Genomic DNA, 26424 nt, shown 5'->3' on the forward strand with positions numbered 1-26424 from the left:
AGTAGCATCATCAGGCCTTTCCGCAACAGGTTTTTTTATTTTTCCCACAGTTTTGGAAAGGCCTTCAGGTTGCAGACTAGAACTCCTCTCAAAAAAACGCAGTTGTCTAAATAAAGCGACTCGAAACTTTTTGAGTGGCAATAGTTTTTGATGACCACTGTTTTCGTGACGATACAGCAACCAAGCATTATTGACGCAGATGTCCAAAATTTGTGAAAACAATACTAAATACCAACGATGGCCTTTCAAATCAGTACGGTATAAAGCAACTAACATATCGGCTAGATCAACCCCACCCATATTACCGTTATAGTGCTTTATTAAATTTGGGCATGTGACTAGACCTTTCTTCTTTTCTTCTTTCTTGTACCGCATTATGCAGATTGAATCTGCAGATTGAATCTATAGATGGTGATGGTGGAATAAAAACTGATGGTGAAGGCGGTATAATGTCCGGATCATGTTGAAGAATAGAAGGTGAGTATGAAGTAGAGTCGGTAGTGTTATGTCTGAATCTCGGTTCTTCATGGACAGAAGCAACGGCATATATTTCTCGATACTCACAGTCATCACTATCTGAGATGTTTACATTTTCGACGGATGACGCTATTGATCGGACCGGGGAGCTGTCTTCGGAGACATCTTGGTGAGGTCTGCACATTTTAAATTCATCTTCCGAAGATTCGCCAGATTCTACATCAGACTTAGCTCCGCATTTAGGCACCAACGCTAGGATTTTTCGACTTCTAGTCATCTGAAATAAAAGCATTGCAAGCTAAGGAATAGGAATTTGGCGGAAACGGTAATATAAATTGTTGTCATGCATTATAAAAAAAAACTCTGTCCGAACAAAAGCTCGAGTATGTAGTAGCAAAGTTGGCAGTGTGCATTTATAGACACAACATTCACAAATTGTAATAATCTATAACGTTGGCAATGTGTATTTATATGTACACGACTAATAGAGTGTTATTCACAGGAAATCTGGCAGTGTGCATTTAAATATACACAACAAATACTGAGTTATTCATACTGCACCAGGCAGTGCGTATTTAAATGCACACCTAACAAAAATCGTGAATTACTGTATACGCACAAAAACAATCACAAAAATAATATACACAGACAATTGCGCAAAGCTTGCAGAAAGTAAAACCATAACAATTTCATACATTTAACTTAATTTAATTAAGATAAAATACGATACTTACAGAGCGTTGCGCAGGCGCTGACCGACGGCTCGCCATTTTGTTCACCACTGACAATGTGTGAGCGAGACAAACACAGACTTCTTTTTATTACGTAAAGAGACGTTTACGAAGTCACTTGCAGTTATTATTAAAACGATTCGATGTATTATTTTGTTTAAAAAAAAAACTAAATTCAATGTGCATGTAAGTGCACAATGTCAAGTATAGGGTTAATCGGAGTCAAAATACAAATTCTGAATTGTTTTGGTTATCGATCAATTAAATACAGCTATTAATTAATTCAAGAGTGCAGTTTACTCGAATTATGCAAAAATACAATTACATTAAATGAAACGTGTCATAGAAGCGATTATCTGAAGAAACTGTGAATACTGTGTTAACAAATAATTTTGTTCCTAACTCATTTTTTTCTACTTTCAAAAGTGTGCCTATTATTTGTAAGAATCAGAACAATATATTTTTAAAATTTCCGTTACTAATCATATAGAGTAGGTATATTCAGTAGGTATATATGCAACGTAATAATAATATAATAATATATGCATAATTTACGAATAAACTTTGGCATCATGGTTCATAAAGTGAAATAGAATGATTATTGATTAGTATGTATAAATCTTCTTTTTTAACATATTATTAGATAGTAAAAGTTTTTTTTAGAATTAGATAAAATGTAAGCTCTCCAAAAACTCTATTCTTTTATTTCGATTATTAATCAATGGCACTTTTAATTAAAGCATCTAAAGCCGCACTTTTCTGAATTAAAATGATGAAATATGGATTATCAGTAATTTTCTTGATTAGATAAACTACATAATAAAATTTATGTTATATATATATACGGACTGTTTCCATAGGCACACTTTGTAAAAAACATAGAATTGTTTAGGTATATCTCTTAATTGGTTTAAAGAAAAATTTCTTGTGGAGCCAAGATAATAAGTTGTATTAAGACTGATTTTGTATTCAGTTCCTTCAAATAAACGCTGTAATACCTATGCTTAAATCAATCACGAGGTTTTATTATTTAGGAAACGTTCTAGAATTAAAATTTCTTATATCGAGCAATATATTCGATTTTAGGCCAGTTTTATTATCATAATTTCTTATTTATAATACTTTAAAATTCAAAGAAGTAAGGTGTCAAAATTGTAAGTTCACTCGTAACATATTTTTGCATGAATTCACAGAGATGGTAATTGGCGATAAATCGTTAATGATATTAAAAAAAAGGAGCCGTATATTAGCAACGCGTTGTATAAGTTACATAAATATATATTTAAATCTATACTTATATTGATTGGTGTTCTCTTTCTCAACTACAAAGCTAGACTAGGCATTAAGTAATATATTTGTATATAATTATTTAAATGCTACCCATTTTAAAGTGAAAAGTATTGCTCTGCGATTTACATACAAACATCTACGTGTATCACTTGGTTGCAGTCTAGTTATAGCAACAAGTTTACATGCACAAGTATTTGTGTTTGTATCACTTTTCCTAGTCTAAAATACCACTAGATAATATTGCTTTTCGTTTAGTTACATTATTGCTTACTGTTACATACCAATATTAATATACATTTTTTTAACTCATAACTTTAGATTTTATTGCTTGCATATTGCTTTTTTGGACATAAGTAGTATCACTATTCTTCTTATAAACGAGAACAACATCAGAACACTGTTTTAAACATTTATCACGGTTTACAGTTAATTTATATAGTTTCATTCGTTGCTTATGGTAGTCACTAATTAATTAAACTTAATGTTCAGTCGGCGCCAATTAACAATATCAACCATCAAATATAAGTATACCAAAGAAATATTATTTTTGTTCTTGGATAGATTCAGATTCTCGGCGTCGTAAGTCAGCTGTAGTTAAGGTACTTTGAACAATAGCGCAAATTATTGTTTAAAAGTAATCACAACAATCGCATAGTGGAATTAAGATTTCGTAAATATCAAATATTTTTTACAGTTGTAGTCGTTTCCCGATTTTGATCTAAAAATATCTACTTAAAATTTTGTAAATAAAGCTCACGTAAAAACATTCAGTATAAATACTATTGAAAATATTCATAATATATTGTACTGTGTTACAAACTAATTGATCATTCCAAATTACATACTTCGATGTTGTTTAAAAATTTATCAAAGCTGTTAATTCTCCGACTCAACGTCTTGTCAGTCGTATTCAAGTGATAGTTGGAAACCTTTAATGCATTTAAATAATATATTACTCCATTGTTGCCTTTTTACAGAATAATGTTATTGTACGATGTTTTCTTCTAAAAAAGCTTATCCTTTGCTACGTTAATTGAATGAGACTTCCCCCCTTTTAACGTTTTATTGTTATCGCAGTATTTAAAATGTAAAGTGCAAATCGTTTAAGCAAAATGCTCAAAATGGCTTAATTAATATAAACCTAAAATTTAATTGTTACATAAATATGTAACTTATGCTAAATATTTGACTCCTACAACTACAAAAATTGTAAAGAAGGTAATTTGGTACATATGAAAATATTTACATTTAAATATTGGTATATGTTTTTGTATATATTATATTACCTTCGTAATGTAAGATTTTAAACCATTGCTTATTCGTATAATAGCTACAACTACAATAACGTTAGTATAAATATTTGAACAAAATATTTTCTCGATTTTGTTTTTTCTTTTTTTTTTTTGAAAGCCATATGCTTGCTCTATTCTACAAAACGATATAATTACTATATCTATCATATTACGATATAAGGAAAATGCATAGGAGTACATAGTCTCTTCATAATAGGTAGCATTAGAGATTTAATAGGTATTAAAGAAAACTGATAATAAATTAAAACTTATGCACTACTTTAACACATTGTAATATTAATTTTGAAACAAAATATCACAATTGAATCATTTTTACGTTAAAATTCGATGTCAGATTCGTTCAATACTGTACTCCAAAGCACCAAAACCGACTAGAAAACTACTAAATATATTATTAAACAATATAATATATGACTACGTTAATGCTACCCTAGTATTGCTTATCGATTTACATTATATTGCTTATTACGCGCAACCTTTGTTATTTTTTAGCCTAATAATCTAAGTTTGACTGAAAAGATGTAGGTAATCATGTTTTACAATAATTAAGAATTACCAAAAAATCAATCCTTTATAAAGACACTACATCTACGTTAACTAAAACATAACACTAGGAGTAATGTAATGGAAATTAATAACCATAATAAATAAATCAACACTTTGTAATAATTTTGATTTTACAACAAGAGTAGGGAAATCCTGGTTATTTAAATTTTATATAAAATGTTAAATGACCACTTGAGTCTCATCAACATAGTTAGTAATTTTGCTCCAAATAAATTTCAACGAAATAAGGAATTGACTGATTTTGTTTCACAAGAAGGACACAAGTACATAATTCTTTTACAGAGAAGATCTCTTAATTGACAGGGTTAAAGAAATTCATTAAGAACAAATTGACACGCGAGGCACTACCTATACACTATTATACGACAGGAAGTAAGTCGACGGCCCCATGGATAACCCTTATTACGACCTAACCTACTTCGATTTATCTATGTGCATACTACTAATAGTCTTTTTTTGCAAATTGGTCACTTGAAAACGCAGGAACGTACATAAGATATACCAAGAGGCCGGCGCTACACACCGTCTACGAGAGCTACGGATCGCTACGGGATTAGAATAGAATAGGAAAGTCTGCTGCGTCTACCGACTGCGGTGCGCGACTTATTTAGTGCCTACATTATTATTGCTTTTCGAATACCCATTTCTTACCGAGCACCTCGTGCTCGTCTCTTAAACTTACTTTAATACTACCTTATTCTACATTATGTTATTGCCAGTTACACTTTACTTTTCCTAATAACACACTCTCAATCTGAAGGCATGCTCGCTGCGTAATGCGACGCTGCCCGTCCCCTATCGACGTCGCGCTATGCGCCCGCCACTCGTCCAAAATATAAATTCCCATCATTTCAAAACAAATAGCGCTCCCTTTTTATTTATTGTAAATAAGCCTTGAATTTGTACTCGAGATTATTTCATTCGCTTCGCATAGCATTTATTAAAGAAATATTTATATGTAAAAATTATTTCATAAAGACCGATAATTTAGGAATGTTAAATAACCTTTTCATAAATACATTTCAATACAATAAAAATATTTAAAACTCGGATTTTTGTCGCTAAGAACGTGAAAAATGAGGCGCGGTGGCGTTGCGGATGCTTAAAGGCCAAGACGGGGGAAAGGTTCGGAGACCGTAGTGGCAGGGAAAGGAGGGACGGGCGGGACGAGGCGGCGCGTGGTCGCCGCTAAGGCACTGTGGCGGGCGGCCGACGCGGCGGGCGCGGCGACGTTGCGGAGCTTCGGACGGAAAGTTTCGGCAAGTTACTCGCCGACGGACGACGCGGCGCGCCCGGGCGCTCCCACTCCGTCCACAGACGTATTTCGCGCTCAGCTCTCGCATCCCCATACTAAACTTACACCGTGATACTCTAACCTACGTTGCGGTTGTAAAAATCACCTACAAAAGATATTAATTTCATTCGTATTTCGTTACTTCTATATATATAAGGGTATATTTATCGACGTTAATATGTACAATACACCGTTAACGTTTATCTTTAACAGGACGTCTGTCGCTACGGCCTATCGCCGCGTTTGCGGCACTACGGGGTCGTACGTGATTCGTTGTTTGCGAAACGTTGCTCGATTGCGGCAATGCGAACCGACAGACGCTTACGCGTCGAATCGGCCGCGAGGCCTCTTATATAATATAATAATAATTTTATAATTTTACTTTACTTTAATGAACTAAATTCATATTAATACTTTACGTTATCGAGTAAACCAAAATGGCGATTGTAACGGTCCCTATTCAGACGCAGAGGCGGAGGCATCAGGCGACGATGAATCATCCTCTCGAACACAGGCCGATTCTTGGTGTTTATTGAGGTAGCTTTTTAATGCAAAAGTTTTGTGACAGCGCGAACATTCGTAGTTTTTATCAGAAGAATGCGTTTGCATGTGAGCGCGTAAATTAGAGCGATCGGCGAATGCTTTCCCGCAGTGTGCACAACCGTAAGGCTTCTCGCCGGTGTGAGAACGAAGGTGGCCTTGCAGTAACCACGGCCGGGAAAATAGCTTGCCGCAGACGCCGCAGACGTGCGACAGTTGATGAGTCAGCACGTGCATAGCTAAAGCAGGCATAGACACATATGCTTTACCACACTCTCCGCAGCGCTTCGCGGCGACTGAATCGAGGCTGCGATGAGTTTGTTTATGTCGCGACAAATTAGAAGATGTAGCGTAGCGCTTCCCACATTCGCTGCATGTATACTTTGACTTGGTTTCGGTCGGTTGTTGGGCACTTTCAACAGGTGCATTTGCATAATTGCGCCGTTTGGACCGACCGTCGCTGACAAAGAATGCGTCGTAGGTGTACGCGACCGTTTCCCTGGGGCGTTCGGTAGGTTGTTCTTGGGTAGGTTCGGGTTCAGGAGGCGGAGGCGGCGGTTCGGGGGGTGAGGGCTCCGCGCGAGGCGGCGTGGTCAGAAATACCGCGTGCTGGCTCAAGTCTAGGATCGCGTGGGCTGCATTGAGATCTTCCTCCGGGCGCTGTAGATATGCACGATCCCCTAAGCAATACGGACGATAAATGTCCTTCTTCTTAGGCGGTAGTGACAGTAGAGTGCCATTGCTCGTGTAACACATCGAGGTGGATTTGCCGCTCGCCGGTGGCGGAGGAGGGGAGACAGGTGAAGATTGGAGATGCACTTGGAGGAAGGGCGTTTCTGATGAGTCAGAGGTTGAGAGATGTAGAAGAGCATAGGAGACAGGCTGAGGCGCCGGCTGAGATGGGCCGGGGGGAGCCGAGCTCACCTCGGTCGGAAGCTGTGCGGTGAACTGCGTGGAAGGCTGCTCCTCGGTGTAACCTGCGATACAAAAATCTATTAAACATCCAAATTGCATTAGACTACTATTAAATTACTTATTTAAATTCGCAGTTTTATTAGCCTCTTAATAATATAAGTGTCAGTTATTGATTTAATAAAAAATTATCTCGATTGTATCCCGCTCTTCGTCGATCGTTCTTAAAAATATATTATGCAGACTTCAATCGAACCTTCAATAGGGCTCTTTTTAAATCCTTCACAAAGATGCATGCAAATCAGGTATTTAACGAGGGGGTGGAAAGGCGCTCAGTGCGAGAGTGTGAGGGTCCCCAGTTTACAAGAGTTATTCTGGGTCCGTTAATAATTTACGAAGGCAACCTGTAGCATGCAGTCTAGCGCCTATATCAACCAGTGGCTACGTTTTTGACGTGACTTCAAAACATTGACTAATACATAATGGGGTATTTGGTTAGCAAAGCAGCTAGCCTTGATTAAATATGAAATACTTCTAAATGTTGTCACTATAGAAATATATCAATTGATGGCCTTCTTTTTACAATTTCTGTTTAGTTAATAGAAATTCCTTCATAATGAACTGCGTAGCAAGGATCAATAATTGCAATTGCCATCTCCAATTAGAACAAAAATTCGTATAGAAATTTGAAACCGTGTGCCGTTCGTGCGTCTCATCTCTTTTTTCTGATCCTTTCAAATCCCTGCGATACTTACATGAAGGCCCCTCTTTTGGACCATTGCCTTTAATTAAACCACGCTGACGCGTTTCAAAAGGCAGACTTATTCATTCGAAACATTGGTGTTTGAAACTGAATATTAAGTTTTTTATTCATGTTGAATTGCTTTTATCATAATAATTTTAATTACTTTCGCAGTGATTTATGAATGAGAGCCTTTGATAATTTAACGATATCGGTAAACTAAGTACCTAACTACCTAACTAGCTAACTAACATAAAACGACAATGTAAGATCAATAGTCAAAGGACTTTGTCTCTTGACTGGTAAAGTAAATGAAACTTGATCACAAGTTGTGATTAGTTAGTGCGAGTATGAGTAAAGGGGGCTCGCGGGAGCTAGGTACACCCTCCTTTGTGTTAGTGAAGAATAAAGGACGCAATTTCGTGTTCAGCTTCAAGGACTCAATTTCGGGTTAAACATTTTCTCGGGCTGCACAATTCTTTATTTGTATAGATTAAACTTTTTGATACCTCTGTAATCTGTTATTTGACGGAAGTGAATAAAATCTTTCTGCTCAATGTTTTACGTTACATTCTTGATGCTATACTGTGTCTTGCTGTGTTACTAGGTACCTGCAAGAAGTTTTTCGGATTACTAAAGCTAGCTGGAAAATTATTCAATTTTATTAAGTCTAATCTAGAGTAAGAAAGTATTTAATCGTAGTAGTGATATTGCATCATATTTGTAGATAGTCGTTAAATATTTATATCACCCGCATCAGCATAAAAACGACATTCACTTTTATCTATACAGACAATATTTATCTATTTTTTCTAAAATATTAAGCAAATTTAACCCTTATCTTTAACAAGTATTCGCTCCCTTTTAGCCAAGAACGTGTTGTCATACCTGGGCGGAACCAAGTAAAGCTTACATTAACTAGATATTATTACAAGCGATGTTCCTTATTGTATATTCTAGAAGTTCGGTTAGGTCGACATTCGTGCTCACAGACTCTACCAACGGCTTAAGGTGCTTTATGCAAGTAGTTTTTGAATGAAGCGATCGTGCTTGGAGTAGACATGTTCTTGTACAAGTAGATCACCGTAATATTTAATATGCTGGCTATAGTTTCATGTGCTTTTGTGCATCTGATACTGACAATTTCTAAACAATTATTTTATTATTGCATATGACGAGTGTGAACTGTGAAACACTGAATTGTAACATAAAACATTTTCTGTAAGTATATAATAAGCTAATCCTAAGTGAATAATAATAATGAAGTGTATAACTTGGATGGATTTCTAGATTCATTATTAATTAATGTGATGTGTTTAAAAGTTACCATAGAATAGGTATAACCTATCCCTACCTATTATACCTATAGCCATACCTTGGACAAACAGGAGTTTACAGAAAATTAATGAATTGCAGTTGATTAATTTTCTGTAGACCCTTGGTTGCGTCCAAACACAACGTGTTTATAATTTCAATTTGGCACGCAATTACACAGCTGCATAACAGTCTATTATCTCGCGAAATTGTAATTATTACGTGAATTAGGAAGTGCACGTGTGAAAATTACGTTCCATCAAATTTTGGAACCGCAGCCGATTTTAATTATTAGAACAATAGGATGTAATTTGGCGTTTACGAGTCGAATTGTGAGTCCGCCGGCTTCTAACAATTGATGTTAAATCGATTTCTGCAAACAATCGACAAACGTATCTCGTTTACAATAACCTATATGTACATATGTATAAATGGGAAGAACTTTCGTGTCGGATGGCAACAATGCTTACATAGAACAATTGCTTCTGAAATCAACAGGTATGTTTCGTGTGTACTTAGCATGTTTTGTTGGATAACAAATAATTTAATTCAGCGCGTTTGCACCTTTACTATTTAAATTTTAAATCGCCTTGAAGCTCGTTGTCTCGCCAAATGTGAATGCAGTGGTGTTGCGTCAGTTTACGGTCAAATACACAACTCTCTCATCATACCATTTTGAAATAAAAAAGTAATTAGTTTATACTTGACTATGCTCCAATTCAGACAGCATTTCAATCAATATAATATAATATAGAAGAAACACTTACGTAAGCTTAATTATCGATTGAACTGATCATATCGAAATCCAATCTGCACCATATAAAATTAAATTTAGATCAACTAAAACCGCTTACAAAAATTGTTATAGACTATATAATACCGCAAAAACGTAATAAGATTATAGCGAACAACCAAAACAATCTTTAATAGAATTTGCTAAGCACAGAAGCAAATTTTAGCGTAAAATGGATTTCATTTCTCTCAACATATTTCATAAACAGAGTTGGTTCATTGTTAAAAAAATTAACACGTTGCGGCGTAGTTGTGTACTACGAGCGAACTTTGTTAACGTTGTTTACGTTAACAGTTACAAAGTTAAACCAACATTTGTATTTCAAAATACAGAAACAAAGGTGAATAGCTTTTCTATTAAATCTTTCTTTTTTTATAGCAGATTAGAAACTTGCATTATATATTGTACGTTGAAAAAGCTCTTATTATGGCTATTTTACATTTTTTTATATAGGTGATATCAACTGAACGGCAGATACTTATTGTAAATAATACCAATATATTGAACTGATTATAATCCATAAGCATTGTTAAACTACAATGACAATAACGAGTAAAATTTTGTATCGATTTACAATTTACAAAACAATATAATTATTCAACAAAGGCAGGCATGTGAATTATGCCGCAGGAAAATTTTTCACACGTTTTCAATAAAGGAATTTCGCGATTAAATATTTCGTCCAATCATTTATGTTAACACGTTTATTGAATACCACCTGCAATTTACTTTTATATCGTGTAATAAAATACTGCACGGGAATAAATACTTTTGTTATTTCTGTTTGTTATTTTGTACACTAGATATTTATGGTTTTTATTTATAGCATCTACCTATTAGTATTTCAAACTACGCAATCATAAACTTTCAATCACTTATAATAGTATTTATTAAAAAGTTACTGAGTAGGTACTTACAAACTTTATCATAGTTATAAATTGATATGGAGGCAGATAAAGTTCAGACTGCTAACTAACTTCATCGCAAGGATTAACGCAATGTTATTTTAATACAATATCATAAGCTTAACCAAGATCTGTAAAGCTTAAAGCTATGCTTAAGTGACGAATATAAGTATATTTCGTTAGAAACTGTTAAATTTTACATCACGTACTCAGAAAGTTGAATAAATGAAGTCTCCGTTAACATTTTCAATTACTATTTTACATTTAAGCAAACATCGATGTGTATGATTTTATTTTAATTAAGCAATCAACAGCTTTAAACATATGAATTTATCGTAAAAGCAATCTTCATTTCTATCAATGCTTGAAATTAAAAGTAATACTGTAATGTTTATTAAATTTTAAATTGACTTTGATCAAATATTTAATTAATAAATTATCAACAGCAACATCATAAATCTAAAAATAGTCACGTAGTTAAATAAACCAGTCTGGCATTTTAACGCAATTATTTGTTTTAGAGTGAAACATTAATTGGACGCTAATTAATTATTTCAGTCGCTGTAGAAAAACTGAAACTGTATTTGAATATCTCTTGTCACCTAACAACTCTATGTTGCACAAACATGACAACAGTTGACCTTGTTGTTTATCTAGTTCTAGTTTATAGATAAACTTTACGAAACATTTCTTTTCGATCCTGTGTATAGGATTTCTTACGGCAAACCTTTCTTACTTCTACTTTCAATCTTCCTTTGAGTTTATTTCAAATATTAGACAGTATAACCATATTTTACAGGAAAAATGTTCAGTTATATAAACTTACTGTGATTTACGATTATATATGATAAACTTTATACATCTATAAAAGTATTGAATAGGTGCCAAATTTCAAATACAGCCATGAATTGAATGAAAACATTACCGCATTAAGTCCGCAGTGCTTTGTGTAGTCCATACTGAATCTACTTATATGTATAGCGAAAATAAGTATTATTTTGTATTGATTGTTGGGCGTTAAAGAAGTTTAAATACAGACTCAAATTTTTAAGAAATAATTCAATCTTTCAACTATTCACACACACAATAGGTGACCTTTTTGTACAGGTTTCAGATCATCCGATCATTTTCCTCGATTTTCTGGTGAAAATTTCTCGAAAGGATATAAAATTTTCTTTAAACTCAATTTCTTACAACCTTTTATTAAAATACATTTCGGCGCTTCATAATACACGTCGACTGTGAAGAGGGATATTGAAAGTAACTCACAAGCGATCGAAGAATATATTCTTCAAGTTGTTAACATTTTACAAGTATATTCGGACCAGGAAATGTGAAAAATGATTCTATTTAGTAGATTTCATCATTAGGTACTTCAACGTACTTGAATAGACAATTACAAAATATAAATTTAATATCTAAATTGTAATGCAATTGAATGTTATCTTTCACAATTTATTCAGCTTGTTTGAATCTCATTTAAGTTATTCTATGAACGTGTACCAGTTATCTTAACTATGTTAGATACTTATACATACCTATTACCTAGTGAAAGTTATAAATAGTAAGTGCTACACATGAAGCGACATTCTTAATGATAATAGCAACCTACATTTAGAAAACAAGTGGTGTATTGACTAGGCATAAAGTAAAATTGCATTATTATACTTAGAAGTGCAAAGTATAAATAGGTACCGACAAGGTAATTGTTAAGAAAAGAAGGAAGATAGAAACATACAAGTATACAGGTAAGTGTATAGTAAAAAGTAAAGATAATAGGAATATGAAGAGATAGTGCGGTAATAGGGTAAATTAATTGTAACATAGTTGGAAGATATGTTAGTTTTACAGAGGTTGCGATTAGATTAGATTTCAGGAGTCTCAACGTACAAGCAGCGACGTAATCAACTCGGTCAATCTCAATAAACGGTCGCTACTGGCAAATAGGGAATAAGCGGAATAATGACCAGCCAACCCTCATTTAAGGTACCTACTGGTACAAAAGAAACGTAACAAAATCAACGCTTAGCGTGCCAACTGTGCGCCGCAGATACAATAGCAAAAACAAACCGGGACAGTGGGATGAGCGAAGGGGTACGCCGCATTGCACCAGTTGAATCTCGACCCCTCGACACCCCACGTGCCCCTCCGTCCCTCCCACACTCCCCATCATCTCAACCGGAGGGCGAGGGAGCACAGAGTACTTGTTGACGCAGTTTCATATGCGATCGGGACGCTTACTCGATTGATTTCCTAGAAAATACACACACGACTAGTTTAAGCTCTTTCACTTGCAGAGTATATGCACCTACCTTAAAAGTACCAAGAATTCTCTACATAGTTATACACAGGAGTGCTTTCAATTCTACGTAATGTTAAGATACTTAGAAAATCTTTATGTCAATTACCATAATGATGCCATTTCTGTCATATAAGGTATTTCATTAATATAAGTTTTCAGAAATTATTATCGTTAAAATAGCTTGGCGCAATGTGAAAATAAAAATTTACCTAATGATAAATTCATTTAAGAATAAAATTTAAACGTTCTCTGAGAAAATTATTTTTCAAAGAATTAAGTAATTTTACTTAAGTTGTAACAAAACAATTCATGATTCATAATGTATTTTAATAAAAAAATGCCTGAAAAGTTTTTTTAATTTACAATTTTTGTAAACTGATATTAAAAGTAAAGTTAACATATGTATTATAATAAGCACGTAACTTAATATCTCTTAGACTTACCTAAACCAATTCGTTTCAAAACATTCAAGAAAAGAATATTCACAAAAAACAGTCTGTTAACGTGTTAGTTGGTCTGGAAATACATTTATGTATACTCAAGTAACATGAATTCATGCAAATGAAAGCAAGGCTTTGAATTCTCATAGCTTTATGTTTCTAACTACCTACACAAACATCTTTGTTCCTCCTACATGAGACGGGACTTAAACATGACGCTACACAGGAACTTGGAACATATGATAAATTTAATAGTAAGTAATATACTAATGTAGACGTCGCAAATATTAAAGGCTGATTGATTTCTATCATGCACACACATTTGATACCATTTTAACTATCATTATTAAAACAAAAAATAAAAGAAAATCTAATAGCTATGAAATGTGTCATTTTTTTTAAGAATGATGTTTCTATTTGTAATACAATAACTTTGTCATGTGCAGAAAAGTTCACTGTATTTTCAGTTTTCTGGGTCAATGGGTGGGAGGAATAAATACAAAGCTATAAGTCACTAAGTCAGCAAGACGCCGTGCTCAAGGGTACGATGAAAGATTAAAACAGAAAATCCCAAAAATATTAATTATTAAGTATGATTAAATGAATCCTAGTTGACTTAAAGCAGACTTTCTCCTAAAATATTAATCAATTAAATCGACTATAGTGCAGTAATTAAGGTATGAATAATTATGAAAGTGATAACTTTATGAAGTTTAGTGAAGCTACGGAAACCCTTTTTATTCCTTAAATCAAATACCTACGTGTCAGAATATTGGATTGTATTTGAAATAATGGTGTAATATGAAACATATGGCATTTTTAAAGTGTGTTTTATGAAGCAATTTCTCTTCGAAGAATTCAAATCCAATACTTATAATAATTATACGTCTTATGAGGGAACCGTGTCATGTGCGCAATGTCTACAATCAATAGCATGGTATATTGAAAGATGCACAGCTGAGCCCACTTATACGTGAAAGGGAAATAACATTTTGATATTCACTCACTATGACATCAATTCAATTTAAATAATACTACCACGCTATTTAGGCAGGGATCTGAAAATAGCAAATATTGTCAATTGGATTTAATCATGATTTAATAAATTACCTGTTTCAACGATATTCCAATCACCGATTTCGTAAAAGTAGACTTCAATTTCATCTTAATCTCACATATTACAAAGAATAGAAACTGAGAATAAATAATCTGAAACATTTGAACAGTTAAATGCATCATACATTTTTAATCATAATTATAAAATAAGCTTAACCGTAAATTAATCTCTATGTTGCTCGTATTTGAATACGCGAAGTAAAAATTAAAACGAATCTGCCGTCGTCCATTACGGGATTAAAATAAACAGGGTCAGTGACAGTAATATATATTTATCTACTTGCAATTCAAATACGGGTTTGATTTTTATTATAAATTACCATGACAGTAGTTAGGTACTTTTGTACGTAAAAAGAGATCATTCAAATCAACACATTTTAATGTTCTGTGCAAATCACCAAATCAACAATAAGATATAATTTAAACTGAGAGCTTCCGGTTTGAGTTTCAGTAAGATAATCGAATCCAAATCATCAGTTATGGGAAATGTGAAATTAACTAAGGTTTTATTTTTTGTTGCAGTTTTTAAAGAGATGTACGTGATTTGTCGTTACGTATATTTTACATTTCCACTGGCGTACGGAGTGATTTAAATTTAATTAAGAGAGAACTTAATTAAGAGAAATAAAAAAGATAATGAGTGCGTCGGCAGACCAGAACTTCGCTCTCCCAATTATTTCGGAAAATATTTAAAAGTTTATTAATTTTTACACGCTACTAGCTATCGATGCGTAGTACATAGGTACATCGAAAAAGTACGTTAATTGATACACGATGCGCTGAAAATAAAGCAAATATTCTAGCTATTCCCTTTCTACACGCATGGCTCGATATTGAATATCAGAGCAATACATTTGACATTTTTTTATTTGGCTGTCTATTAAACTCACCGACGTTCAAATTTCCGGATTTTATTTTTCACAAAATGTTCCGTAGAGGATGTGATTGATCAATGTTTTTTATTGAAAACAATTTGCCTTTTTACGAAGTTTTGTAATTTCCGTAAAATCAAAGTAAATATTTAGGTATGATTTGTCAGCAGGAAATTAAAAAGAGGGAAATATCAAATGACAATTTAATATTTATTTCTTAGGAGTGCAATCAATCATTTTTGTGAATGCTTTTAGATGTTTAAAATACTAAAGTGACAGGAGTATTTTGCGTTCTTCCTTCGTCTCATAGCTTATTTAACATAATATAGCTAAACGTAGCACAATTCATTATAAATGTTGAACGTTGCTGACATATATCGTACCTAATACATGAGCTTCCAGTATGGCCTGGCGTACAAATTTATAATAATTATTAAAAAGATTACTCAAACAGTGAACTTTCTATTTTATTATACATCACACATTAAAACATTAACAACAAAAAGTTCACTAAACAACGGTTTCGAATATATTCCCAATATAACGAAATTGGAGTACCTATGTGGAGTACCTATACCCAGTACCCATACCGCATAGGAGCTTATATTAAAAAGGCTGAGGAATTTGGAACGCTACGTACCTCACCTAACTCGGCATGCCGGTGGGGCGAGCCTGTATATTAATCGTAATATCTGTTCTGTATTTCCATTATTCTTCTTGTTGCCTACTCAAACAGCATATGGTTATTTTGCACTTGACGAATGTGAAATAAATCACTTTGTATTACAAAAAGGAAAGATGTTTTGTTTGTAGAAAGCAACATTATTAGGAAGTAACAAAAGTTTTTATCCTGAGTCAGCCCGGGTGGAGCCAGCACGAGCTATTATATTATGTATATAAAATGATTAAGTTTATATGTTATTAATAAGTATATAATTCAAGGCAAACTCAAGCTCTTCCCGAACTTTTATGCCTGTTACATACAATAGGTAAGGAAAGAATAACTTAATTACTGTCTTTTTATTTCTCAAATAAAGACGTCTTAACAACGAATTATACCCAAACATGACGATGCAGAAACCCAGAGCTAATTTATAAATCATCATGAAACGGAAACATTATTTCATTAGTATGATAAAATAAAGGTAAGGATACTGTAACAATGAAGCGTTAAAATCTACCCACCACCACTAGTTATTATCGTATACAGGGTGTAATCTTAGATATTTCTCGTTTTATTTTTTAAAATATATTTTGGCCATAGTACTTTCGATGACAGTTTATTTTTTTTTGATATCTGTAATAGTTACGGAATAATCGCCTGTGCACACTTAACGATTACACCCTGTATAATTCAAGATACCCTAATATTTATTCTAATTACAATTAAAGTCCAATAATGTCCCAGTTTCAGTTTCCAAGAATGCAAAAAGTCCGTAAGTACTATTTAAACTCGAAGTCGATTAAACTAATTGCATTGTCATTTACGGTATCGAAGGATCTAAAGAGAATTCCAAATCAAAGGAACAGTATCTGTTTCCGAGTTAATGCAATAATTTAATTAAAGTTGTCTTTCCGATCCATTCTTGAGTCTTCGCAAATAACGATTAGTACACAACTTGCCAATGAGGAAATAGCGAATAAATAATCAATTTTTTCTATCTTTTCCGTTTAAGCGGGTAAAATTGTTTGTAATCCAATTATAAAAATAAAATGTATGCTAACATCTACTTATTAAATATTAGGAAGAATATTACCATAATGTAGGTACACTATGGTAATTATATTTCAAAGAAGTAAAATGGAAAAATGATATCACGTTTGATTTTTTTGCTCTATCGTTAATATTTTTTTTAGTCTAATTACAATTATTCAATTTCACCTTCTTACTTTATAATGATGATTAAATGCAGGTGTGCGCTATTATAAAAAATGTAGTAATAATTCTATATAATTACAAGTTCAGACCATCATATACAGATACCTATACAGTATAATTTATCGGCTAACATACAAAAAATTGTAAGGACATGTCCCACCTCTGCCCAAATACTGCCACATCCACAAAAGCAACGTAAGTATATTTACGTAAGGCGCTCCTGAAAACAAAATGTGTAAGCGAGAGGGAGACAGCTTAGCAACATCTGCTCGTGGCAATAAATTTCAGGACATAAGGAAAATGGGTTTAGCACAAACAATTCTCACTAAAGTGCCGCCTTCGTTTACTTTTCAATATGTTCCCCATTTTATTACATGTCCTCATTTTCTGATAAACGAATAAATGCTTCAGTTATTAATCAATATGCTCAATACATATTTATGTACACTTATGTGCAGTGTTCATTTAATCTCCAACATCAAAACCTAAAGGGTTATAGAATTATTATAGACATATAGATGAAGGGGGCGAACACAGACAAAGCGGCGGAAGGGATCAAATACTAATGAGACAATATCAATTCGATGTACCTGTATAATGTATATGCAATACGTTTCGTCTGCATTCAATTGTGTCTATTTAACCTGACAGCTAAGAGACTATAATTGCCCAACAAGTGCAATACGCCGTGACTACAAATTACAATATGCTTATAACGAAGGGAGGGCTGATAAAATTTCAACAGCAGCGGTAATTGGGACCGTGAACTGGCGAGCACAACTCACGATCCCAATTACAACGGCCATCATATTATATTACATTTTCCAACAAATTGACCGCAGAACAGACTGATATGAACGCGCCTACCTAATATTAAACACGTTAATAATTTACGGGCACGGAAGCAAATTAGATCCCAATTTAGGAACGTGACTAAAATGTAGGTTACAGATTTTTTTATTTACATAATTTTATATATTAATTAATATATACATTATAAAAATAACACACTCTCAAGCGAAGTAGACCGATTTTATCATATTTTTGTCTTATTAAAATTGGAAACCTTTTCATTAAACGACTATTTGCAGGCCACAATATCCTGTCTGTAGTTTTTATTAAAGTTATATTATTGGTTTCCGTCGGCAAAGCAATTAAAGGTTTAAATAATACATATATATATAGAATAGAGGTTATATATTTTATTTATAATTTTTATATTGGTAGGAGAGCAATTTAATATATTAGAAGTGAAAATAGAAGAGGACCTTTATTGATTTATGTGAATGTCATTTACTTTATAGATACAGAGATAGAAACAGAAAGGTACTTTACTAGAATACAATAACAATTATTTTCCCTTTTATTACATTGTAATAATATACTTGGACACAGGAAAACTTTCAGTGAGAACAGTGCCATTGAAAACTTCCTTTATCGATTGCTTTTAAGTGCTTTCCAATTTTTTATAAAAGGGAATAAAAAATTAAAGAACTTGAACGTATTTGCTCGTACAATTCTTACAATATAAAAGTTAAGAGATGCAATTTTATAACTTGCATAAGCAACTAGGTATATTCACTTCAAGTTTGCTCCCACTTCGTCATAGTTCTAAAGTGCCGCATTTGCTGTTCAAAACTTGTTAGGATAAAGCGAAATTGAAGTCCAACAATGTACGATCTGCGACCAACATACTAACGCAATATTATGTAAATTTAATTTCAAGAATATTAAAAATGCGAAAGTCACTCTGTTTTCTGTTTTTGCATTGCACCTTAACAGTGTACATGCACTAGATATGCACGATTTAATCAGATTTTGCAATGTTGTTATAGAGGTTATTTCGTTTTCGCCTTTAATTTCATAAGTCTAACGAAGATTGGAAATGAAGTACACTGAATACTGTGTATTATTTTTCTACTATAAGATTATAATTCATCATCGTTTCTGATTTAGGTATTGAATGATCGCATATTGTAAATCGATTATGAATATAAAATATTAAACCAGATAACTAGTTAATGACTCAATAATTATAAAATGTATCTTGTGTTGCTTTTGTATTTTTACTAAGAGTTAAGCAACAAATGTATTATTATTTAATTTTTATTTATTTTTTTGCAAAGCTATGATTTAAATATAGTTATTTCAATATGTAAAAATAGCAAAACGATACTTTAACAAGTAAAATAATACAATAGGATTCGGTTCGGCACTAGCCGGCTGCTGCCGCGGCCGGCGGCACGCTCGCTTCGCTCGGCTAGTGTATTGTGATCACACTAGTTCACCGAATCTAACCCAAATCTGGCCATTACGAGAAGTATATCCTTATAATATATCCATTATTCGATAAAAATAATTAATAGATATTTATCGAAACATTCATACATAATTTTATTCATTCATATTTATAATTTTAACAAACCATTTTTTTTGGAAATTTTGGGATGAAATAAACCGCCAATTATACGCATTTGAATTTATATTCGAAATAGTTACGACAAATTAATAAGTAATATAACTTTTTCCGAAATAATTGAAGGACACGTAAAATATAAATTGTAGCAAAACTTGTTTATTATTGGGCATATCAATAGAACAATTAATGTTTAGTTACAATTAAATATGACTTCAAAAATGATAAAATCCCGGTAAATATTCTATATCACAAAAAGTCTGCTACATTTACGTCAAGGTCTACATAAAATATTTATCTTCAAAAGCTCTATACTGGCAATTAAGCTTAAACGATGGACAATTAGTGCAGGTGGTAGTGCACTGACCGCAAATTAATAATAATAGCAGTTAATCGTTACCAAAATAGTGCGGTCGTATTGCCTCTACAGATTTCGATTATAGCTCTACACGTCTAATATGTTAATTTTAACGAGAAATCCTTTTTCACATGTGCATGATGTGCTCAGATTGAACTAGGTTCTTACAAGGTATCACTCCCTCACATAGATATACCGATATATAACCAGGAGTCGAGTATTTGGGTCACTTAAAATACCTTTAACGTAGAATAAAGGCATTTCAAAGACGATAACCTCGCCACAAAGCTTTATGGATCCACCGTAAAGATGCTTGGTCATACACATTTGTACGTAACAACCATGCAAATAAGAGTTTGTTTGCCTCAACATTTTAAGAACTTTGTGCGTTTTATAACCTGAAATAAAAGTTACTATCTTCAGAAGAAATATTTTAATTTTTTAAATGTTTATTTAAAATTTGTTAATTCACAAAAATTACGCCCGAAATTCAATGTACCAAGGGAAACGTATAAGATGGTAGGAACCTACTATATAAAATTCTCAGAGAATGTTTCGTATTGTCCCATGCCGTTGAACAATTAATTTAAAAGGCATGCGTTATTCAATGGCTTTCCTACTTGTTGCATAAAATAGTATCACCCTAAAGTCTAATAGAAATCGTTAAACGGATGATCTTGTAGGGCTTCTAGTTGACACCGGAGGGTAGCTACGCTCGATCGTACTTGTATGATAAGCGAATACTCTTTTACAGAAATTAATAACAGTATAAATCGTATATCAGTACGATTGAAGGACAAAGGTTAAAACGTTATCGTGAAATTAAAAGCTCTAGTGACGTTGGCTGCGATTATCATCGATTAGCTGTTATCATTATTTCAATTAATAAGCCAAGTGCATTAGAAGGTTATGGGTAATTGCTTGCATGATATATTTTATTTACGCACAGACAACATTCATACGATATTTGTACTAAAAACTGTACTCGTCGGATTATAATTGCATAAAATTGCATTTTGAACAAAAATTAATGATGCTCTTCTTATGGTGTTTATAAATGTATTTTCTATTAAACGAACATCCGATCAAATAAAATAGTCCGCAATTGACTGATAAATGATTTATTTTTATCATTCCATTTAGCACTCTGAGTTTCAATGGAAATAGATTTTTATTTATAAAATGTAAATATACCTTTGTAGTAAAAGTGATGTGATACAATATTTGTTTAAAAAAGGTGCATTCATCGGATATCGAGAGTTAACAATGGATAAAATTATGATATTTTTGGTATTTCTCGATTTAGAAAGGTCTTTTGTTTTAAAATTTTGATCAGTGGATTGTATTTGTTGTTTGTTACAGCGATATTTCTCTCTTTGTTCATGTTCAATGGATTATTTACCCTTTTCCAGTTAATTCTTTTTTTGTGTTAACTTTAGTCATTTTGAAGTTTATTGTACAGCGTTGATTGTGCTTCACTTGTTTTTATTATTATGATAAAACATCACAGGAAAATAGCTTGTATTTGCGGATCTCATTTCTCAAAATGTTTTGTTAATAACTAACTTTATTATACGAATTAAATTATCAACAATTATATAGCATTGAAAATCCATAAAGTCGCCTGTCATACCGTTCCGATTTGAATTTTTGTATTAAACAATAGTTAATGCATAGTAAAATTCCCGTTTAATGAGATTACATATGCCATAATTGCCGAGTGTATATTAGCAGCTTGCTTGCTATGTAGTAATCCGCTTTTCTGGGACACTACTTCCATTATGTCCGTTCAGGAGACGGGAGGGACATTTAACGAATGGGTGCTGCGAACAATACGACTAGTACAAATACAATTGTAGTGAATTACTTGCCTGGAAATCGTTCAAAAGTTCAACATGTACGCTCGACGTGCTATGAGGCTGTTAGTGGCGCACGCTTGGGAAATTCGAGAACTAAGCCTTAGAGAATTCGACATGATAGCGCGAGGAATATTCGGTCAAAGCCGACAGGATTTACGAACGAGTGTAACATGTTGCAATGCTGTTTTCAAGTTTTTATTTTTTATACGTAAAAAATTTCATGAGTATTAACGAAGTGTTATTAATAACGTTCATTTTATCAATGGCTTAACAAGTTGTATTGTAGGTACAAAAGGTAGGTAAAAATTACGATTCATTATTTCATTACCTATAATGTAATACATAATATGTATATTTAGTATTACATTAAAAAAAACATCGTATAATGCAGTAATGTGACGAACAACACGTGTATAAACCACACCATCATTATAATTAAGACAGAAACGAACCGTCCATGATAATAAAAGTAATAAATAATGTTATTTCATCGCTGCTAACACGTACCTACGCTCTACGAGTTTCAACTGCGGAAGCGCTACGTTCGCTAAGAAAATCTATATTAGGCCGCCGTTACTACGTACGAACAAGCTTTTGCCGCCGTTCGTTTGTAGAAAGAAAACGGTAAAATATCTAATACAGTACTCACTAAATAAGAATTGAAAATTTTACTTTGTGACATGAAATTTGTTATTTGATATGATGACTACAATAATTTACAACTAAAGCATGCGTGTACTAATATAAAATGTAACACAATTAGTCTGTTAAATGTTTGGAGCGTTAAAAAGAGCAAAATACAAACGTATTTTATAATATTTAGATATGTATATTAAGTTTAAATTTTTTACAAGTTCTATTAAAGGATTGATAGGGGAGGTCGGACCTGCAAGGAAGGTCGGACAGATATATCTATTCCTCGAGAAAAACTAATCAAAGTGGGGTTTGTATTGATGAACAGAAATGTACCTCGTAACCCAAAACCCGTAAGTGCGATAGCGTAATCTGATACGCCATTTACTAGACGTTATCAGTATGGTTAGAAAAAGTGGCGTTATTCTTGGCTCAATTCAACGTTAAAACAGTTTTACTTTTATAAAATTTCTTACAGAATCATTTTTAATAACTATCATTATAATATAGTTTAAAATATATCTACGCTGTCTGTACGCGCTTGTCCTATGTCCCAATGTACGCTTAGATCTTTTTATTATTAATCATTTTATATAACGTGATAACGTTTTAAAAACCGTTTTAGTCGGGTGACATGTTCAGAAACTTGTGTCACACCAAAACCTCACGAGCGCGATCGCAGGTATAACGAGAGAGAGACGGACCGATCTCCCGTCTCATCTCGAGCGCTGCCACCAATAAGACGTTATCACGTAAACATCTCGATCGTAAACCTACTTTACCTAACAACCAATTTTTTTTATTATAATATTTGTTTAAAATAAATTTTAGACAAAGAGGGTGAAGATGCGGATGAAAGCTAGTATATTATAGAGACAAGCATGTTAAAGATGTTGCATATGTTCCTAATCTATTTAAATTATATACCAAATACATAATCATCAAAGTTTACATAAAGTAGAACAATACTGTGCTCATTAATATCGACCAATGGATCGCACTAAATCGAACAGTCATTGTAAAATAATAAAATGAAGATAGTTTAATTAAAAGTTAATTTATGAGAGACATATAACAATAGTTTAGTTATTTTCTGTAAATCTCTCAGTAAAATATTAAATAATCATTCAATATTTTAAACTGAAGAATGAAGTTTTAATTCAAGGAATGTTTTTATGTCAGTCACAACTTTCTTATTCTTTGTTCAGAACAGAGTTAATTTATCTTTCTATGTTTTTTTATAAATTTATTATAAAATTCTTTTTGTAACTGAAATCTCAGTTTAATAAAAGCTGTTTTTCTATATTAATGAGTCAGACTTTTGTAACGCAATTTAATTGATGTTAAATGAAAAGTCCTCTTGAATATTAATTACTAGCTTTCCGCCCGCGGCTTCGCCCGCCCAGTCAAAGAAAAACCCGCATAGTTCCCATTCCCGTGAGATTTCCGGGATTGCGTCATTTTCCCGGGATAAAAAGTAGCCTATGTCCTTTCTCGGGTATCAAAATATCTCAATACCAAATTTCATGAAAATTGGTTCAGTAGTTTAGGCGTGATTGAGTAACAGACAGACAGACAGACAAAGTTACTTTCGCATTTATAATATTAGTTAATTATAAGCGAAGGATGTCTGGGTCTGAATCTCGAATGACGCTCAATTTACTTTCATGTTCATTTTATAACAGTGCCCATTTCAGACACCATTGTTATTATTTCAGATAATATATTTTATATTTAATTGAAAACCGGTTCGTCGGCGAACTGGCATTGAAACATTTTAAACAGAAAATTTATTCTTTATTAACGGTACAAAAAATTTCACGAGCTCAACGTTGTGGATATTTTAATTAATTGATTGCATTAAAAATCATTGTTTGGTCCTGGGTGTTGCGCTTTAATGATTTTTATTTTGTTTTGATTGTTCTGTTTTACGTAATGCGCATTGTGCTAATGATTTGTTGTTTTTATTAAACGTTGTAATTGTTTTTTTTTTTATATATAGATACAATAATACTGCTATTTATCAATAAACAAAATTCATAAAAAATATGTTCAATGGCCGTAAATACAACCTCGCATGCGCTTAGCTACTCTAATGTATGGAAAAAATTATTAAAAATTCGCAAACCAATAAGGCAGTCGCTAAGCTATACGTAAACATGATTTTCCCGAAACTCTTTAATATACTTACGTTACCTTCAGATATAACAATTGTTTTTATGGTGTACTACTCCATTGAGAAGCTTTTTGAGCGTTAAGTTTTCTAGATGAAAAATAATAAAGATGAACAGTATGCATGTTTATTTTACCATGGATCCATAGAAGAGAACGTTCGGCTGGCTCCAGGTGATCGCTGGTCTGCGCAAAGTTCTAGCCAGGCACGAAGTAAGCATGAGTAACAAGTGCTTACCGTTGTAGAGAAGCGTCGGCTCTGGGTCGCGCGGCGAAGGGCCCGGCGCGGTGGCGGCGGGCGCGGGGCTCCGGCCGCGCCCCTCGCCGACCACGTCGATCTCCTCGTCGGACTCATCGACCAGCTCTCCCGCCGGAGCCACCTTCCACTTCTTGGCCATGAGGCAGCGCGGCATGGCGGCGCCCGCATCGGCCTCAGCGCGACTGCATCAGCGAGAAACAGACGAACAGAGAAAAAGAGAGAAGAGAAAGAGCGGCGCCCCGGGCGAGCGGCGTTGTGGGCGTTCGCACGCGTTCCTCTTGCGTTGTGAGGGTCGGCCGTGCGACTCGCGGTATATATTGGGGGTAGGGTGGTGCGCGCGCCGCGCCTTCGATCGGCATGGGAGGCGGGTGGCGTTCGCACCATGCCGCACAAACTTTACCCGCCGCCAACTTGAGCGCCACTTGCGGAGAGCGGCGACGCAGCGATCCCGCGATCAACCAGTGGACGCTCCGCCGCACGCCGCTCGCGCCCGCCGCTCGCCGCCGCTGCACGCCGCACACACTCGACCTCTCCTATTAATATTAATCGCTTACACTAAGGATGCTACGAAGGTTACTTGAGGAATGTTTGTTCTGCGTTCACTTTTAGAACAATAAACATGCTAACGAGGATACTAATTATAATAAAATGTAATATTATGTTTATGAATGAAGCATCGATAAAAGTAAATACTATAGATATAAAAATGTAAAAAGATAATATTCTTATCTTTAACTATCTATAGAAAAACTTTCCTACATGCGGATCTAAAACTTGGAACTACATAATATATTAATAATTGCTAGAAAAAAAAACACCAAAACGTTTCCTTTTTTTTTTAATTTTATAAATATATTCCATTTTGAATTCATCGTTTTGTTTAAATTTAAATAAAACAACAGATAGTGATACACGTACAATAACATTTTATTTTTGTAAAAATTTAAATACATTTTTCTATCTAAATACGAATATCGGTGGAATAACGTAAAAACCTACATCAATTTTCTTATAAATGAGGAAGAATATTTTGAATAAAAAAAATATATTTATCATTACTTCGCCTAATTAATGCAACTGCGACATAAATTATGGCGTAGTACAATTTGCATATATCACAACTAGAATCAAATATTGGTATCTTATAATATGTCAATAAGGACATAGATAGTGTTATAACAATATCAGGTTCTCTGAGACAGGCACTAGACAGGTCTGTATTGCCTAGACTTGAAAATGA

The 26424-nt window shown here is 33.5% G+C and overlaps 2 protein-coding genes across 2 annotated transcripts; both read right to left on the reverse strand.

Moving 5' to 3' along the window:
- Positions 1–307: 307 nt before the first annotated feature.
- LOC149911040 (uncharacterized) lies at positions 308–1251 on the reverse strand. Its single transcript, XM_090101699.1, has 2 exons — positions 1212–1251; positions 308–754 (listed from the first exon to the last, which is right to left on the reverse strand). The coding sequence occupies exons 1-2, from the start codon at positions 1245–1247 to the stop codon at positions 308–310; spliced, it is 483 nt and encodes a 160-aa protein (XP_089957825.1). The 5' UTR covers positions 1248–1251.
- A 4877-nt stretch (positions 1252–6128) lies between these two features.
- Positions 6129–25338, reverse strand: LOC149911041 (uncharacterized). Its single transcript, XM_090107064.1, has 2 exons — positions 25164–25338; positions 6129–7189 (listed from the first exon to the last, which is right to left on the reverse strand). The coding sequence occupies exons 1-2, from the start codon at positions 25336–25338 to the stop codon at positions 6129–6131; spliced, it is 1236 nt and encodes a 411-aa protein (XP_089963190.1).
- Positions 25339–26424: the final 1086 nt, after the last annotated feature.

The sequence above is a fragment of the Colias eurytheme genome, chromosome 1, assembly GCF_061535395.1.
Source record: "Colias eurytheme isolate Ceu_HAF_F1 chromosome 1, ilColEury1 Martin Lab GWU primary, whole genome shotgun sequence".
Taxonomy (NCBI): Eukaryota; Metazoa; Arthropoda; class Insecta; order Lepidoptera; family Pieridae; genus Colias; species Colias eurytheme.

Bases quoted from the DNA above. Each gene is read 5' to 3' on its own strand.
- LOC149911040 (XM_090101699.1), bottom strand. From the start codon at position 1,247: ATGGCGAGCCGTCGGTCAGCGCCTGCGCAACGCTCT. The intron at 755-1,211 runs GTAAGTATCGTA...CTTTTATTTCAG, and splicing joins CAGCGCCTGCGCAACGCTCT to ATGACTAGAAGTCGAAAAAT.
- LOC149911041 (XM_090107064.1), bottom strand. From the start codon at position 25,338: ATGCCGCGCTGCCTCATGGCCAAGAAGTGGAAGGTGGCTCCGGCGGGA. The intron at 7,190-25,163 runs GTAAGCACTTGT...TTTGTATCGCAG, and splicing joins GCCGACGCTTCTCTACAACG to GTTACACCGAGGAGCAGCCT.